We start from the raw sequence: 18,334 nt of genomic DNA on the forward strand, positions 1-18,334 counted from the left end.
AATGGAGCGATGGCGAGGCGCATATTAAACCCAACTGAATACATTGTCTCATTTGGTGGTTAATTGAAACCTGTTGTAAATTGTATAAATAAAACCAAGGCGATGGATTTATTAATTGGCTACTGCGCGATCGCCAAACTTCCACTGAAGATGACAGCCATGGACATGTTCATTCTATAGGCAGGCCATAGCCTACATAAATAAATATATACTTTTTTTTTTCTTAATAAATACGCAGGTTTTTTTACCCCCTCGCCTACTGAGAGGACTTGTGAAAGGCAGGTGCACGGGGAGGGCAGACTATTGTCAGACTAAACCTCAGCTCCACTCGGGGAGAGGGGAGGGGCCCATGTTTAATACAAAGTTAATATCGATTTAATGCTTGTCACTACCCTTCTGAAGCTCGCGGCTTTGCGATCACTCGTTGAATGTCGAGCAGGGTTCTGCTGTGCGCCAGATGCTGCCGGGATGTTGACCGGCCGTCGGACCCGCGCGTCTGGGGATGAATGGAGTCTCCAAGACGCGCGGATCACCTTAATTTCGGAGTTGAAGGGTTTCCAAATGAAATCTGGTTTAGTGGAACTATAAAAATATCTGTTCAAGGATGATTATGCTGTAAAATAATAAAGACATATCCTACTAGGCCAGGTCAAAGCCATTGCCATATAATTGTGATGTAGATACGTTTAATTGAAAATTACTATTTTTAATTTGTTTACATTTATCATCAAAGATGGAGGCCTATGGGAGAGTTTGTAAGACCCACCAAATATCAACTTTATCACTTTAGACGCACATACGTTGTGCACAGTAGGCCTACTTCTGTTTGGTTTTGGTACTTTCTATGTTAATGTTGTTTCATCTACTTTTACAGATGGGTAGCCATCTAAAAAGCCAACTTAGCATCGATACCTCTGCCTTATGAAAAGAAGTCTTCCTTAAACAACACGACAACATTGAGTGAGGACAACAAAATTAAGATCGTGTCGCCCAGTCTGGTGTCTCCAGTTTGGAGGCTTTACCAGTCAGTCCAGAGACGCTACGACAGGCCGCTAACAGGCGGATAATACCTCAATGGAAAATACTAAAATAATAATAACACATATGTTTATTTATTCGTTTTAATTTGCCTAATTCTGCGGGTGGCCCCTGGGACCCCAACGCATAAATCCACCCGTCTGTGCGGGCGCGCGCGTGGGTTTACGCGGCGCGCGCACGTTCATGCGCGTACTTTGTGTTCGTTTAGATCGTTGCATTTATTTTTGTTCACAAATGTATTAATACGATGTGAACGAAAACGGAGGGGGATTCACTCCCATTCTCGAGTTTACGAGAGAGTAAAACAATGTGTGTGTGTGTGTGTGGGGGGGGGGGGGGGGGGGGGGGGGGGGTGCTTGCGTGTGCTTGCGTGTGCGTGCGCGTGTGTGTTTATGTGTGTGCGTGCGGGTTGGATAAGCAGTTCTGCTGTTGGTGTGTCCTATACGAGTTTACAAACAGTCCTCAGCAATCTGTTCGTCCTGCGCCTTGGATGAAAAGACGGGGAGTTCCCTGCGTGATGCGCCGCCGTGCACGGCACCGTGCACGTCACCGATAAATAACGGGAGAATAATAAACAGTTAACCACCTGTCGGACCCGCTGCACAATACCACGCGCCATACAAACCCCTTCATGCATGGGGAACATATTTACTCAACCCTTTCACCGGGAGAGGGGGAAAGTGACGCAACACAATAGTTAAGTTAATCTATTTAGTCGATTGTTTTGATATGTCCTGGCTCTGGTGGCGCAGGGGTGGGGGCCCCTGGCTGGAGGGGCCCTTAAGGCCCGGAAAGTCATATATGGTCCGGGTGGGACACGGCGGGAGAAAGGGAGGTGCTGGGGAGGCCTAATATCTCGGAGATGTGTGTTTAATAGCCTTAATTCAGGGCCAGGCCAGCTGTTTTACCCGGGTTGGTAAAAACAGGGGGGAGACCTCAGACCTGGCAGGCTTGCAAAGCGAGTAGAGATTGGTCTCGGTCACCCGGGCTGAGGCCTGTTTCCTGCAAACCATCTGCTTGCCCGCCACAAAGGGAGGATTTGGGGTAAACGCAAAGGAATATGGGCTCATAAAAAGCTTTGAAGGCCTCGTTGTGTATTTGGGATCGACTGTCTTAATGCGTTTTTTATTTTCGGGGGTCTCTCTTGGGGTCTCTACCTTTTATGGAGGCTCCGGTCTGTAAAGGCATCATTTCACGGAGGCGTTCCCTTTTAATTAGAGGATTGAAAACAATTTAGGCAATATTATTAATTTATTATGAATTAGAATAAATACGGTTCGAGTGGAAGAAGGCACTGCTTTGCAGATGGTTTATTGCCCGGTCACATAACCACCATCAATAATATTGTCGTAACATAATCGAAATCATACATTTAATTACAAAATGATAACAATAAGAACAATTATTATAACTATCATAATAATTATCATTGCTATTATTATTATTAGTAGTAGTATTGTGATTATTATTAATATTATTATTATCATCATCTTCATTATTATTATTGTTATTTTCATTATTATTATTATATCAGAATAACAACAGCAACAAATCTTATTCGGGGTTACGGATTGATTATTTTATGGCACTTTTTCGTTTAATTCAATACATGCGAACTAATTAATTGATATTTGGTTTTTAGGTACCATATAGGAACTGAAGTATAAACGGGGCAAATAAATAGATTTGTTTTTTTTACCATTATTCAGAATAAGCTGTAATTAAAATGTATATTTTATTCAGAAAATTCTTTTAAAAATAAATGTATTTAAAAGCCTATTAAACAAATAAGACCGGTTAATTCAATGTTTTTTTTTTCGGGATGAGGGAAGCTGGATCGAAACGAGCAGAAGTTGGGTGTCTGCCTTTCCCTCCTCCGGCGGGTTTCATGGTCTGAGGGCGAGGCTGACAGAACACGGCTATCAGGCCCCAAGTGGCTTTAATACGAGTTTTATTATCCGGGCTCTCATATGAATGCGCTCTAAATCAAATCACAGATGCACTTTTATTCAGCTGGTTAAAATAGCAGAACAAAACCGTCTTTAGAAATAAACCTTTTATTCCACTCGTTTTTTTTTTTTTTTTTTGAATACCAAGGAGAGGGGTGCAGGGAGGAAAGGGGGAGGAAGAGGAGGAGGAAGGGGGGAGAAAGGGGGGAGAAAGGGGGTCCTCGCAGCTGAGGGTGACAGTTAGTTCATGGTTAACAGGATCAGGGCGCATGGTTGAGGGGTGCACACACTTCTCCGCCGATCGCTATGTGCAGAGGCCGTGGCTCTGCCCTGAATGAAGACTTTCAGAGGCCTGTGATATTTAACACATCTGTTAAAGCGTTCTGATAGCAGCAATCCCCTTAAGACATTATTCCATGACGGGCCCCGGATTGAGTGCTGGGAAGCCTGTGTTGCATTGGGGCTCATTTGCATGAAGGACATACATATTGAGCAGTATCACTCTCATATAGTGAGCGATATCACTCTCACATAGTGAGCGGTATCACTCTCATATAGTGAGCGATATCACTCTCATATAGTTGGTGGTATCACTCATATAGTGAGCGATATCACTCTCATGTCGTGAGTGGTATCACTCTCATATAGTGAGTGGTATCACTCTCATATAGTGAGCAGTATCACTCTCATATAGTGAGCAGTATCACTCTCATATAGTGAGCGGTATCACTCTCATATAGTGAGCGGTATCACTCTCATATAGTGAGCAGTATCACTGTCATATTGACAATATAGTGAGCTGTATCATTCTCATATAGTGAGTGGTAGGCTACCACTCTCTTATGGTGATCGTATCACTCGTCTCATGTAGACGATATTATGGTATCACTCTCATATAGATTGTATAGTGAGCGGTATCACTCTCATAGACGATATAGTGAGCAGTTTCACTCTCATATAGTGATCGATATCACTCTCATATAGGCCTGTATAGCGAGTGGTTTCACCTCACATAGATGATATTGTGAGCGGTATCCCTCTCATATAGATGATATTGTGACAGATCACTTTCATTTAGTGAGTGGTATCACTCTCATATAGTGAGCAGTATCACTCTTTCATAGGCCGATGTTGTGTGCAATATCACTCTCATGTAGACGATAAAGTGAGCAGTATCACTCTCTTATAGGCCGATATTGGAAGCTGTATCCCTTTCATACAGACCCATAGACTGCCTTATCACTCTCATGCAGGCCTATATAGTGCACAAAAACTAACTAAGAAACAAAGAACAATATACTTTGTTGAAAGATGTGGGCTGAGATTGACATTATTAATTTAACGTTAATCTAATTGATTGCGATTATTATTATTATAATGTGATTAATTCTGCCACTATAAGAAATGTTACATGAAAAAAAACAACGTAAAAGCTCATGCTTATAATGTTAGTTTTGATGTAATACCTGAATAGAACACAGTTCACTTTTTTTCTTTACAAGTCCCAAACAATGTCAGATTGCTTTTTAATTAGCCCACTCGGGCTGCGGCCCAACACAACTAATTCCGCCTCTTCAAGGGAACCTGGTCAATATGCAAAACTGATGACTGTGCCTCTTTTGTGGAGGGGATATTGTGTGTCGCTTGCTTATGAAGTCTAATGCAATCATAAATTGTGCTCCTCAGCCAATCAGCGCGCCGGGCATGTCGTTTCAAAGCGACCCATGTGGAGAACTTTGTTGAACCCCATTGTTGGGGCTGTCAACCCTGAAAGAAGCGTTGGTGGGGGGGAGGGGGGGCAGGCGGCTATAAAGCGCCTGTCCCGACACCGAAGAGACCAGAAGAGTTACTAGCGCAGTTCAGACCTCAACAGATCTCCTCCACTTCTGCAGAGACGGAGTATTCCTTACAGCCATTTTTTGCGTTGACTGGACTATGATGATCCCCAGCGTGCTCGCGCCTCCCGGCATGATGTACCCGGGTCTTTACCACCCGGCGGCCGCCCTGCCGCTCCACCACCACCATTCCCTGCCGTCCCCCTACCACCACACACACTCCAGCTTCCTGGTGGAGGACCTGCTGCGGATGAGCAGACCGGCGCCCTACATGAGCCGGCCAAGCGCGCCCTCGGTGAGCGCGTCCCGGCTCACGGGGTCCGTCCCGGGCGCAGCGGAGCGCGGGATCATGTCGCCTCACGCCATGACGCGCGATACGCACTCCCCGAAATGCTCCTCTCTACCCACCAGTAAAGACCCCACTTTTCTGAAGTTTGGAGTAAGCGCCATTCTGGCTCCGTCACCAAAGACTGGTGAGTTACGCGTTCTTGGAAGATCTGTGCTTCTGCTCACGGGGTGTTGTTGATAATGTGGTCGTTCTGTTGTGTTGTTAACCGGCGTTGTGTGTTTCGTCCACAGCATCATCTCCTCCTGCCATGCACATGCACTCCAAGGCCTTCGCCATCCCTTACTTTGACGGCTCCTTCCACCACATGTTCCGGCCCCCCTACCTCCCAGGTAAGGAAGCTTCACTTGGAGCTGATTTTACTTCGTCTCACAAAACTCCAAGCTAAATATACCAATGATGACTTTTTATTTTTTTTTATTTGAATAAATGTCCCCTAAAATTTGTTCATAAAATAGGCAATTCAGCGCCGGGGTTAAAGCGAAGACAAATCAATGTCTTATTAATGGGGTCCCCGTTGTCCGTGGCCCTTGGCCAATCCGAGCCCACCCCCTAATTAACCAATTATCCCAAATCGTCACGCTCTAAATTCGAGGCGGGCTGTGAGTGAGTCTCCCCTTCTTCCCATTGGGGGCGTTGGGGTATTTCCACGGCTCCGCGTTTTCCCACAGTGCTGAGCTTTCAGCACCATGACCAATTCGGTCAATACCCACCGGGCAAACCACCCACAGACCCCGGGAGTGACTTTTACCAGGCGGGCGAAAGGCGTGAACCAGTCATGCACTAATTTCCCTATTAGGCGCCATTGAGACTTTTCAATATTCTCACAAGACCACATAGTGCGCCGCTGTTCGTGATTCAGGGGTGCGGGGGATACAGGGCAGGGGAATGTCCCCCAAAACACTAGATTTAAAACGCAAAGGTGGAAAGAGAACGCAGTTTGGAGTCGCTTTAAATAAATATGAATGCACATCTCTCCACAACACTTTCCAACTGTCCATCAAGGTTAGGTGACCTTAAACACTCACTCTGGTCTCTAAACGCTCCTCTAGTCTCAGAACAGGGCCAATCGAGGTGGTATAAAATAAAGAATCATCTCTTAGAAAAGTCTATAAAGTCGCTGGTTGCTGCTTTCATTCAGAGCCGTCATAATGGAGACGCGCCCTTTTCATGCGCTCAGCTCAACGCCTCCACACCACAACCCGAGGGGCCTCAAAGACCCTCCGTGTTCATTTAATGAAAATGATTTAAGGGCAGGCAAAAAAAAATGCGCCAGAGTCCCCCTCCACCCCCCCCCCCCCTCTCCGGCAGCATCAGTATTCTGGTATGCGGTGGTGTTTAGTTTGAAAGTGTAAATCTCCCTTTGTGGCGGTAATATATGGCCTTCGCCGCCTGTCCCGAGTCCTTTCTGCGTTAGTTCATTACTACACAATTACCGTTCACGGTTTATTAACTCCTCTATCCGCCCCCGCGGGGTTCCTTAAAGGATATGCTCCCTCTTTACCATACCAATGAGCCGGGGGACCGGCCAATGTGCTAATTAGTCACCTCGTGCCATTTCACCACACACCAGAGACGCATTGACGCACAGCCCAAGCGTGGAGGAGGGAAAAAAAACTCCATAATAAACAGCTTAAAAGTTTAGAAGCAAAGTGTATAGACCAATGGGAAGAGGCCCCTGCATGGTGGACTGGAGAGGGTTCGTCTGCAAGGGTGGAGGGTGCGTTGATGTTTCACAACGCAAGAGAATTTGAGATTAAAGCGTAACGTTCTGGTTCTTCTTCTCTGCAGCTTCTGCCTCCGTGGTACCCATGCCCGGGACCTTCTCTTGGCCGCTGGCCGCCAGAGGCAAGCCCAGGAGGGGGATGCTGAGGAGGGCCGTGTTCTCAGACATCCAGCGCAAGGCTCTGGAGAAGATGTTCCAGAAGCAGAAGTACATCAGCAAACCTGACAGGAAGAAGCTGGCCTCCAAGCTCGGACTGAAGGATTCCCAGGTGAATATGACATCAAGACTTAAAATGCACAACGCACATGCGCTGTGAAGCCTGTGAACCATTTTATGGCGGAGAAAAGTTTTGTTTTCGCCAAAAAACTCAACGTTTCTGTTCCCATCTCCAGGTGAAGATCTGGTTCCAGAACCGACGTATGAAGTGGCGGAACTCCAAAGAGCGGGAGCTGCTCTCCTCGGGAGGTTGTCGCGAACAGACGCTTCCCACCAAGACGAACCCGCACCCGGACCTGAGCGACGTGGGCAAGAAGTCCTCCGCGGAGGAGGAGGAAGAGGAGGAAGAGGAAGAAGGCTTCCGCAGGGGGAGCGTGTCATGTCGCTCCCCGGCCGCAGGAGAACCGGTGAACAGTGTGGGCTCCAACATCTCCTCCCCCAGCCTATCCAGCAAGCACTCAGACTTCTCAGACTCCGACGAGGAGGAAATAACAGTATCTTAATTTATTATGAAATACAATATATCTATATAAATATATGTGTATATAAAAACCCGTGTGTATACCAGATTTTTCCTGAAACGCAAAACATAATCGGTATGTGCAGTAATCCCTGGAGCCACCCAACTAAGAGCATGCTGTTTTAACGATGTTCCCCAATGTTTCCCTATACTCCACTTCCCCTCAAACTTAACAATAGCACCGTCCGCTCCAGGTGTTGCTTCTATTGAGATATTTGTTTGCTGTTTTGCACAGCTCTTTTTTGAAAACTGTACAGATCTATGTACAATTTTTGTATGGACATTTTTATGCCAAGAATATGACGTTTACTTTCATTGTGATCTTTAATTGCTTTTTGACCTGTTTCACCGATAATTTATGAATTTGTTTAATAAATATGTTGTATTATTTGTTGTATATATGTTCACACATTTTTGTAAAAAAAACAATACCAAAATAAAATGCTTAATAATTAATATCTTGTGGTCTTCCGCTTGGTCCATTATAAAACAGTAATGTATGAGCATATATTATTTTCCTATGAATATTAAAGAAGTGCGTCGTGAAAAAACAGAAAGAAATGAGTGCCTCTTCAACCATAAATAATCATTAATTTTATTGAATCACAATAACTTAAGACTAGTACAGTGAAATCAGAGTTCATTCTCCAAGCCCTGCACAGGCCAGCGATGGCAGACTCCACCGCACCAGCCCCCATGAATAGAGACTGTACACAAAATACACCTTTTTCAAGTACTGTTACAAATCATCTAGAAAAAGTAATCAAAGGTCGCAAGGTCATCAGTCATTTACAAAGTTATGTTACATATAAAAATGTACATAGCAGAAAATGCTAAACATTCATTAGGGTTTGTTAAGTACCTCAATTCAATGCCTCATCCCACCCTTCTCCAGACAGGCTTAATACAAAACTGAACAGAAGTACAGGCTCTGTTTCCGTTGTGCTTTCGGTTAACATTGCCAGAGAGCATCTTCAAAAAAGAAAAGAAAAAAGCACAGACATTATCGTGGTGGTTAAAGAACTACAAGAACAAAGTATTCACAACTCTTGTTTGAATGCAGTGGAGCACCGTGGAGGTTTGGCTTCCATCTCGACAGCGGAATGAATCTTGCATAGGATTGGTGACCGATATACACTGAGGCTGCACAGCGAAACGCGACTTAAAGCGACTTCATGACGTTAATGTACAAAAAGAAATAGAGCCAGGTTAATCTCCAGATGAGCCATATATGATCTGTTATATTCTATGTTGCTCTTCTGGAAACGACCACTGGGCTATTTGTTAATCAGCCTCCGTTACCTTTATATCATCAACATCAAGTAAATTATAGCACTATTATTTATTAACAAAGCAGCAAACGTACACTATTTTTCACATAACTGATCCGACATGTATAGCGTGGCAATAGTGTGTTCATCACAAACCACCGATTGGAACAGAAGTCAAGCATGGACACAAAGCACACACAGGTTCCATCGATAAGGACGATGAGGTACGGACAGAAAATAGGAATTATCCTTATCTTCCCCCGACCGCACCGATACACAACATTGGGGGAGTTGACTTTAAACTCTTTTACTTTAGTATTTTCTTTGCTGGTTGTCCAAATATTTACATCTGGGTCTCAACATGCATACACATTGATTAAACATCTTTTAAAAGTCCTGCTTTTCCACCTGCTCCTCTTCCACTCTGTGGTACTGCTTTCTGACGTGAACAAAAAAAAAAGGTTGCCTCTCTGAGGACCTGTGAGAGCACAGGTCTCTGGAGAGTGCGCACCGAGCCCTATACGTTTTGTGTATATTGTAATTCTCTTACAGCTATGTAGACAGGTAACCAAGTAGCTAATGCACATCGTCTGTTACAAAAGAGCAAAAGAGTAAGGCATTGGTTTTCAGTTCAGTCCAGCACCAAAATACACTTGTGCTACGGTGGCCCCTGAGGGCCCAAGGACATCAAGGTTTGATGAGGGGTGAGTCCATGAAATGCAATGCAAAGACACAGAGAGTGCCTCGTTAAACTATAAGGGAAGTGTTGTGACTTCCCACGTGCAGGGGAAGGGGAATCACACCCGTTGAACACCCTTCCATTCCAAACAATAAAAAATAAAAAACGTCTGTTTCCAAATCAATCCACTGACCCACTCCTTTGTGCTGTTGAACGCTGGTAGCTCCAAACCCAGCCGTGAAACGTGCGGTGCTCCAGTAGAGGTGAACCTGTGGCGCCATCTACAGGGAGGAGTGGCGTACTGCAGTTGGTGGCCGAATCTCAGGTCGTTCTCCACTGGGCGCGTTCACAAACAAGTTACTTGGCCTGCCATGGTGTCATCCTTTATGAGTGACAGTGGTGAGTGGATGATAGTGTTCGCCGATGACAACTGAAGCCCGCCGATGTGTTTGGCTTTGACGGAGCCGTTGGACGCGACGCAACGTGGCCAGTGGAGCCATTTGATTATTACGGCAGCGTTTCCCCATTAAACGCGACGCACGGCTGCTCCAGTGAGGAGGTATCGACGATGACGATGATCTAGTGAACTTTAACTCTGAATAACAATCGGAGCACAGGTGTCTCGGAAAGATGCCACTGGGGCACTGCGGTTAGGACACACAAACAGTGAAACACAACTCCTCTGTGATTGTGACTGTGACTCTCTCTCTCTCTCTCTCTCTCTCTCTCTCTCTCTCTCTCTGTGTGCACTCGTCCATTCATTAGTGTCCCGTTTGGATGACCCGCATCCAAACCAAGGTGGCATGTTTCATTTTTTGGGGAGGAAAATCAATCATTCACATTCTCAACGCAAATAAAAAAAAGGGGTTAAAAAACAACCACCATGTGACCGGAGAGAGAACCCAGAGCGTGAGGGTTACTTCTGTCACAAGGTGGACTCCAGGGAGGAGTCCAGCAGGTCGTCCTGGTGGCTGTTGCTGTTGGAGTCGCTGTCGTAGCTGTGGGGGCTGGAGGACGTGGCCGCCTCCTTCAGCCTCATCAGCATGTTCATCTGGGGGGGGGGGGGGGGGGGGGGGGGAGACACAGGGTCAGGGCGGGGGTCAACAGGGGATAGGAGGGGTTTTAATGGGAAGGGAAGGAAGAAACACGGGGGTTCTTCAGATGCTGTGACAAAATGTGTTTGACACATTTGTTGATCTTCACACTTTATCTAAGAATATTAAGATTGAAAGATTGTGTGCTTGGCACTTGGTTCTATGAACATCCTTACTGTGCCGACAGCGATAGATCGTTGTTTCTCCTTATTCTGACAAAAGTACGTAAGTCATGTTGGATAAAAGCGTCTGCTAAATGCCCTAAATGTAAAAGATCTGAATGACACAATTGTGGATATTCACAACGACCAACAGAAGTAATCATGAAGGTATGATTTGTGTGGCTGTGTGACGTGTCTCTGTGTGTCTGTGTGTGTTTCTCTGTGTGTGTGTGTCTGTGTGTGTCTCTGTGTGAGTCTCTGTGTGTCTCTGTGTGTGTATCTGTGTCCCTCTGTGTGTCTGTGTGTGTGTCTCTGTGTCCCTCTGTGTGTCTTTGTGTGTGTCTCTGTGTGTGTCTGTGTATGTCTCTGTGTGTGTCTGTGTATGTCTCTGTGTGTCTGTGTGTGTGTCTGTGTGTGAGTCTCTGTGTGTGTCTGTGTGTGAGTCTCTGTGTCCCTCTGTGTGTCTGTGTTTGTCTGTGTGTGTCTCTGTGTGTGTGTCTCTGTGTGTCTCTCTCTGTGTGTGTGTGTCTGTGTGTGTCTCTGTGTGTGTGTGTGTGTGTGTGTGTGTGTGTGTGTGTGTGTGTGTGTGTGTGTGTGTGCGTGCGCGCGTCTGCTCACCAGCGGGTCTGCATCACTGTCGCTCTGGGGGGGCTCTTTGCGGGCCCCCTCTCTGGGGGCGGAGTAACCGTCAAACCCCACGTCCTCTGGGCGGAGCTGCAGCAGCGGCGGCCAATCGGCTGGGGTGGGCGTGGCCGACCAGGGGTAGGTGTCAATCACCCAGTGGGCGGGGTCTTCCCAGGCTGCCCGGCGACCGTAGAGCTGAAGAAAGAGAAGCACACGAATGATGAAATGCCTTATATCTAATAATAATCTATCTAGCACTTTTCTAAGTACTCAAAGACGCTTTATACAGTGAACACAAAATAAAATCAATTAATTGGTACAAAGATAAAAAATCAAAGGAAGAAGGGGAGGAGGTTAAGTGGTGAAATCAATCTAAAAGAGGTTGGTTTTGAGGGCCTGTTTGAAAGAAGGCAGTGTGTTAGCCTGCGGGGCGTGGCCATATCTCCATCGTACGCCGCGGTCGTACGCGCGTGTCCGCACTGGTTTACCTGCAGCCCCTCCCTGATGGCTTCCAGCATGTAGGGGATGATGGAGTAGTTCCACAGGTCGGTGAACCACACCCGGGAGCCCTCCACGTCCATGGGGCAGGAGAGGAACAGACGGGGGCCTGGGGGACGGGAGGAGACGGGGGTGAGACTCACAGCGCCACCAGAGGGCGCCCCCAACACATTTGCCGCCCTAGGCGACCGCCTAGGTAATAACCCTTCCTAAACATGCTCACGGTGTTCATCCATATCAATCTGGGTATTATCCAGTTATGAACCATCTGAGTGTGTGAGTGAGTGAGTGAGTGAGTGAATGAGTGAGTATGTATGTGTGCGTGCTTGCGGTGTGTGTGTGCATGTGCGTATGAATGTGTTCGTGCATTTTTATATGTGCATTTGCCTGCGTGTGTTTGTATAAACGTGTGTGTGGGTGTGTGCGTCTGTGCGTGTGTGTGTGTGTGCGTCCGTCCTGCTCACCGATGGTGACGTCGGAGGAGCTGTGCGCCTCCAGGAAGCGGTTGAGGTGGTGCCACACGCGCGGCATCCAGTCGACGACCTTCACCAGCTCCAGGTTGCGCGAGCGGCTGCCGATCTCCGTCTCGATCAGCTTCCTGCGCAGGAAGCGGCCCAGGAAGCCTTTCACCGGCTCCAGGTGGTTGGCACACAGCACCCACCTGAGGACCACACAGGGGAGGGGGGGTCAGGGACACACGAGGCAGAACCAACGCTCACGGAAAGAACCAACGCTCACTGAAAGAACCAACGCAGTCAATGAAAGAACCAACGCAGTCAATGAAAGAACCAACGCAGTTAATGAAAGAACCAACGCAGTCAATGAAAGAACCAACGCAGTTAATGAAAGAACCAACGCAGTCAATGAAAGAACCAACAAAGTCACTGAAAGAACCAACGCAGTCAATGAAAGAACCAACGCTCACTGAAAGAACCAACGCTCACTGAAAGAACCAACGCAGTCAATGAAAGAACCAACGCAGTTAATGAAAGAACCAACGCAGTCAATGAAAGAACCAACGCTCACTGAAAGAACCAACGCAGTCAATGAAAGAACCAACGCAGTTAATGAAAGAACCAACGCAGTTAATGAAAGAACCAACGCAGTCAATGAAAGAACCAACGCAGTTAATGAAAGAACCAACGCAGTCAATGAAAGAACCAACGCAGTTAATGAAAGAACCAACGCAGTCAATGAAAGAACCAACAAAGTCACTGAAAGAACCAACGCAGTCAATGAAAGAACCAACGCTCACTGAAAGAACCAACGCTCACTGAAAGAACCAACGCAGTCAATGAAAGAACCAACGCAGTTAATGAAAGAACCAACGCAGTCAATGAAAGAACCAACAAAGTCACTGAAAGAACCAACGCAGTCAATGAAAGAACCAACGCTCACTGAAAGAACCAACGCTCACTGAAAGAACCAACGCAGTCAATGAAAGAACCAACGCTCACTGAAAGAACCAACGCAGTCAATGAGAGAACCAACGCTCACTGAAAGAACCAACGCTCACTGAAAGAACCAACGCAGTCAATGAGAGAACCAACGCTCACTGAAAGAACCAACGCAGTCAATGAAAGAACCAACGCAGTCAATGAGACATGCATAAATAATACGGTAACACTTTACAATACGGATTTAATTCAATACAATTGTATTTGTATCGCCGCTCAACACAGGTACAGCCTCAAAGGGCTTAACAGGCCGTATATTTATGACCCCCCTAACCCTAGCCCCCACGACGGCAAGTCATTCAAGGTACCTATTCATTTATACATAATTGAGTAGGGTTAGGGTGAAGCCCTGACCCTAGCCGATACGATACGATACAACTTTATTAATCCCCAGTAGGAGAAATGAGTTTGTTAGAATAGCCCATTTGTTACAATAACCCCTATGCCAATGATTTATACTAATGCTTATCATGCGTTACTAAATTGAATAACGGTTGATTCATGGACCCTTATTGTGAAGTGTAACCAATCCTAGCCCTGCCCAGGTGGAGGTCTCAGGTGGAGGTCTCAGGTGGAGGTCTCAGGTGGAGGTACCCGGTGGAGGTCCCTGGTGGAGGTCCGGGGTATTACCTGAAGTTGTGGTGCAGCTGGAGGTTGGGGGCGGAGGACGTGGCCTGGCTCATGGTGCCGATGATGTACGGGCTGTGAGAGGAGGAACAATCAACACATATCCTGGTCACTGGTGTATCTTTATAGGATTGTCTAACAAGATATGGATTATTGCAGAATCCCTGTATCACGATATTATCCATTGCGTGAGTTACCCTGTGATCACACCCCTAGTCTGCATACTGACCAGTACTGGTACTTGCTGTGTGTGTGTGTGTGTGTGTGTGTGTGTGTGTGTGTGTGTGTGTGTGTGTGTGTGTCTGTGTGTAACTGACCAGTAATGGTACTTGCTGTGTGTGTGTGTGTGTGTGTGTGTCTGTGTAACTGACCAGTAATGGTACTTGCTGTGTGTGTGTGTGTGTGTGTGTGTGTGTGTGTGTGTGTGTGTGTGTGTGCGTGTGCGTGTAACTGACCAGTAATGGTACTTGCTGTGTGTGTGTGTGTGTGTGTGTGTGTGTGTGTGTGTGTGTGTGTGTAACTGACCAGTAATGGTACTTGCTGTGTGTGTGTGTGTGTGTGTGTGTGTGTGTGACTCACCAGTACTGGTACTTGCTGCTGAAGAGGCCGTTGAAGATCTCCCCAGGGAGCTGACGTGGTGCAGGTTATCCAGGATGACCACCAGGGGGCTCTCTGACGCCGGCTCCCCGCTGCACTGATCCGCCAGGCTGGAGAGGTACTGCCGCAGCTCCTACACACACACACACACACACACACACACACACACACACCAAAACACACACACACGCACGCACACGCACACACACACACACACACACACACACACACACACACACACACACACGCACGCACGCATACACACACACACACACGCACACACACACACACACACACACGCACACCAACACACACACACTCCGTTAGACACTTCCCCTCTCCCTCTTCGAGGCACCGCATTACACACCACACACTACACCCCCCACCACCGTGCCCAACCCCCTCCCGCTAGGAAGAGCCGGGGATCGAACCAGCGACCCTCTGGTCACAAGCCAACCCACGTCCCCTATCCCTCGTCCCGGCCCCGCCTCACCCCCCCCCCCCCCCACCCACTACGCCCCCACGGCGTCGTAACCGGACCCCCCCCCTGGTCCCACGCGTACCTTGCTGGACTTGTGGTCCACGTTGAAGGTGTGCACGGTGCGGGGCTGGGCGTGCGGCCCTCCTGCCGCAGCAGGTGGCGCGAGAGCTGGTGGGCCAGGAAGGTCTTGCCCGTGCCGCTGGGCCCCGACAGGATGATGCGGCGGTGGTCCCGCAGCAGAGAGACGTAGCGCTGCAGCACGGGCCGCTGGATCAGCGTGTCGAACACCAGGGAGTCCACGCTGTCGCAGTTCACGTCTGGGGAGGGGGGGGGGGGGCGCACACACACACACACGCACACGCACACACACACGCACACACACACACACACACACACACGCACACGTTAACCGCAGGCACTCGGATAACCCCCCCAGCACTCGTTTGCAGGCACTAGTGTGTGTGGGGGATCTGGTAGAGAACCCACAAGCACAGCGAGAGCTAAAATCGCCTTTTTTTGAACTGTTGAGAACATACATTACATTGCATACACTCTACAACATTACGTAGATATAACATTTATTTAATCTCTGCGTTCACATTTCCTGTACTCATATTGTGTGTGTATATCGATTTTCTTGGTGACATGGTGTCGTTAATCCTAATCTAAAAACTTCTTGTTGTTAGTACTACCAACCGATTCCGTACGGAACGTCAAACCGGAAGTCGGCCCCTCTAGATCCACCTGCCCCGCCTTCCCCCCCGGGGACGCCCCCTCCCTGAAACACGGCCTGTGTCGCGCGAGAGGACCGCCGTTGTCGTGGCTACCTTTGAGGCGGATGTTGATGGTGTTGCTGTCCCCCACCAGGTAGCCACAGGGCAGCAGCTCCGGGGCCTGGGCCGAGCCGTGCGCGCTCAGCCGCTGGATGTCCCCGATGCGGTAGCCCTCCACGCTGTCCGTGGACAGGCCCAGCTGGCTGCTGGGGTCCACGTGGGTCACGTACTCCTGGGAACAGAGTCAGAGCGACGCGTCTTTAGATGGACCCGTGGCTGTTGTGGGAGTACGCGAATGAATGGATTGAACGGTTTGAGCAAAGCAACAAAATGTTTTTTCTAGTTGCGTGTATTCAGTCCCTGATGACCCAGACCCTCATCATCCACTAGAGATTTCGGTCTTGTTTGATCGCTGCTTAGGTTGTTTTCAATTGTTGTTATTAACAAACCTCCTCCGTCATCATGCAAACTTTCCTTTGACCATAAGCTGTCTTTTTTGCCTTGTATCGCTGGAAAATCACAGTTTTTGGTGTTTATGTTTTGTATAATTTCGTTATAAACTGTTTGAACAGGTCTCCCCATCCTCACACATCACAGTCCAACCCAACAGAGCAGCAGACCGAGCCCTGCAGTCTGAGAGGAGGCCTGTGGGAGCTCTCTCTGCGCTGCACTTCCTTGTCTGTGTTTTGGGTGTTAGTGGCTGTCTGGCCGTCTGAGGTCCGACCGTACCTTGAACAGCCGCCGGACCACCCCGTCCAGGACGTCCCACTTGGTCTTCCCGCTCACTCCGATGCAGCCAATCAGGAAGTCCCGGGCCGAATCTCCTGCTACGGGTCAAAACATGTTTCAAAGTTCAGCAAAACGGGTAACACCTCACAGGTGACATCGCCGATAAACGGTAAATGGTCTGCATTTAAACAGCGCTTTTCTTGCCAGTGGCCACTCAAAGCTCTTTACAATATTGCCTCACATTCACCCGTTCATCCACACATTCACACACCGACGGCGGAGTCGACCACGCGAGGCGACAGCCAGCTCATCGGGAGCAGTTAGGGTGAGGCGTCTTGCTCAGGGAACACCGCAACACTCCGGGGGATCGAACCAGCAACCTTCGGTTACCAGCCAACCCGCTCCACCTCCTCCTGAGCCACATGCCGCCCTTGATCTGTTCATACGTGGGTGGAGAGTAGAGCAGTCTCACCTCCGCCCACTGGCTGTCCTCGTGGTCCAGGCTGACCACGATCTTGACGTGTCTCCCCTCCTTCCTTCCCCCCCCCGTCGCAGCTGGTGTCGTCCAGGAGCATGTCTGGAGAGAGACGGCACGGACAGGAAGTCAAACCTCCATCATAACTGTACTTAAGATGTGTTGTTGGAAAAATATGGTATCATTTGTTTAGTGTTTTGGACAAGGGGTGACACTCAGTGGAGATCAGTTTATGGATCAGATGGTATTATTTGCGTAACATTTCCGGAAAAATAAATCTATTTGTGTTAGTTTCTTTCATTCATTGAAAGTGTCCTACGGTTGCTCTCTAAAGAGCAGGTCGACGTCCCCCTCCTTCCTTACCCAGGCTGGTGGACTCGCTGGTGGTGAGGTTGAGGCTGTGCTCCGACAGGCCCGGCCCGGGGCCTGGGTTCTGGGTGGTGTGGTGAGGGGAGGAGGAGATGGAGACCTGGGAGCCGGCTCGGCTGCAGCCGTGGCTGTCCAGCTTCAGACGGTCGTTCTCCGACTTCAGCTTCTCGATTTCGATCTGCACGGGTTGTGTGCGCACATAACAGGGTTGGTGAACAACGCACTACGGAAGGAAAAACGTAAGGCTTGCACAATTAATGGGGGCGGCTGATCTTTTGTGGAATTTGGTGGGCAAACACATTCTTAACATAATGGGAATCAAACCCAACCCTGGCATTGTTAATGCCATGCTCTACACACACCAGTGCACTTGAAAGGGTCCAGGGTTACTTGGTAGGGTCACGTGTGTGTGTTTGTGTGGTTGTGTGCGTGTGTTTGTGTCTGTGTGTATGTATGTGTGTGTCTGTAGGTATGTGTGTGTGTATGTGTATGTCTGCGGTGTGTATGTGTGTGTGTTTCTGTGTGTGTGTGTGTGTGTGTGTGTGTGTGTGTGTGTGTCTGTGGTGTGTGTCCGTATGTGTGTTTATGTGTGTGTTTGTGTGTCTGTGGCTGTGTGTATGTATGCGATTTGTATGTGTGTGTGTGTGTGTGTGTCCGTACGTGTGTGTATGTGTGTGTCTGTGTGTATGTGTGTGTGTGTCTGTGTGCGTGCGTTCATCTATGTGCGTGTGTGTCCCTGTGTGAGTGCATCTATGTGCATGTGCGTGTGTGTGTGTGTGCGTGCCTCTATGTGTGCGTCTATGTGTGTGTGTTTGTGTGTGTGTGTGTGTGTGTGTCTATGTGTGCGTCTCTGTTTGTGCGTCTATGTG

At 48.2% G+C, this 18,334-nt stretch overlaps 2 protein-coding genes across 2 annotated transcripts in view; one reads left to right on the top strand and one right to left on the bottom strand.

Annotated features, from left to right (window-relative positions):
- The first annotated feature begins 4,814 nt into the window (after positions 1 to 4,814).
- On the top strand, positions 4,815 to 8,086 carry dbx1a (developing brain homeobox 1a). Its single transcript, XM_060070971.1, has 4 exons — positions 4,815 to 5,295; positions 5,402 to 5,500; positions 6,960 to 7,162; positions 7,287 to 8,086. Exons 1-4 carry the CDS (start codon positions 4,923 to 4,925, stop codon positions 7,611 to 7,613), a joined length of 1,002 nt encoding a protein of 333 aa, XP_059926954.1. The 5' UTR covers positions 4,815 to 4,922; the 3' UTR covers positions 7,614 to 8,086.
- A 3,373-nt stretch (positions 8,087 to 11,459) lies between these two features.
- Positions 11,460 to 18,334, bottom strand: part of LOC132472383 (uncharacterized) — a 7,114-nt gene continuing 239 nt past the window's right edge. The window contains exons 2-11 of the mRNA XM_060071988.1: positions 17,460 to 17,688; positions 17,094 to 17,198; positions 16,622 to 16,719; positions 15,947 to 16,124; positions 15,202 to 15,436; positions 14,621 to 14,771; positions 14,045 to 14,116; positions 12,422 to 12,618; positions 11,948 to 12,066; positions 11,460 to 11,654 (exon numbers count right to left, since the gene is read on the bottom strand). Coding sequence (XP_059927971.1) covers positions 11,605 to 11,654; positions 11,948 to 12,066; positions 12,422 to 12,618; positions 14,045 to 14,116; positions 14,621 to 14,771; positions 15,202 to 15,436; positions 15,947 to 16,124; positions 16,622 to 16,719; positions 17,094 to 17,198; positions 17,460 to 17,688 — 1,434 coding nt within the window. The 3' untranslated portion in view covers positions 11,460 to 11,604. The remainder of the gene's footprint in view (positions 11,655 to 11,947; positions 12,067 to 12,421; positions 12,619 to 14,044; positions 14,117 to 14,620; positions 14,772 to 15,201; positions 15,437 to 15,946; positions 16,125 to 16,621; positions 16,720 to 17,093; positions 17,199 to 17,459; positions 17,689 to 18,334) is intronic.

This window comes from Gadus macrocephalus, chromosome 14 (genome assembly GCF_031168955.1).
Source record: "Gadus macrocephalus chromosome 14, ASM3116895v1".
In the NCBI taxonomy this organism is placed as follows: domain Eukaryota; kingdom Metazoa; phylum Chordata; class Actinopteri; order Gadiformes; family Gadidae; genus Gadus; species Gadus macrocephalus.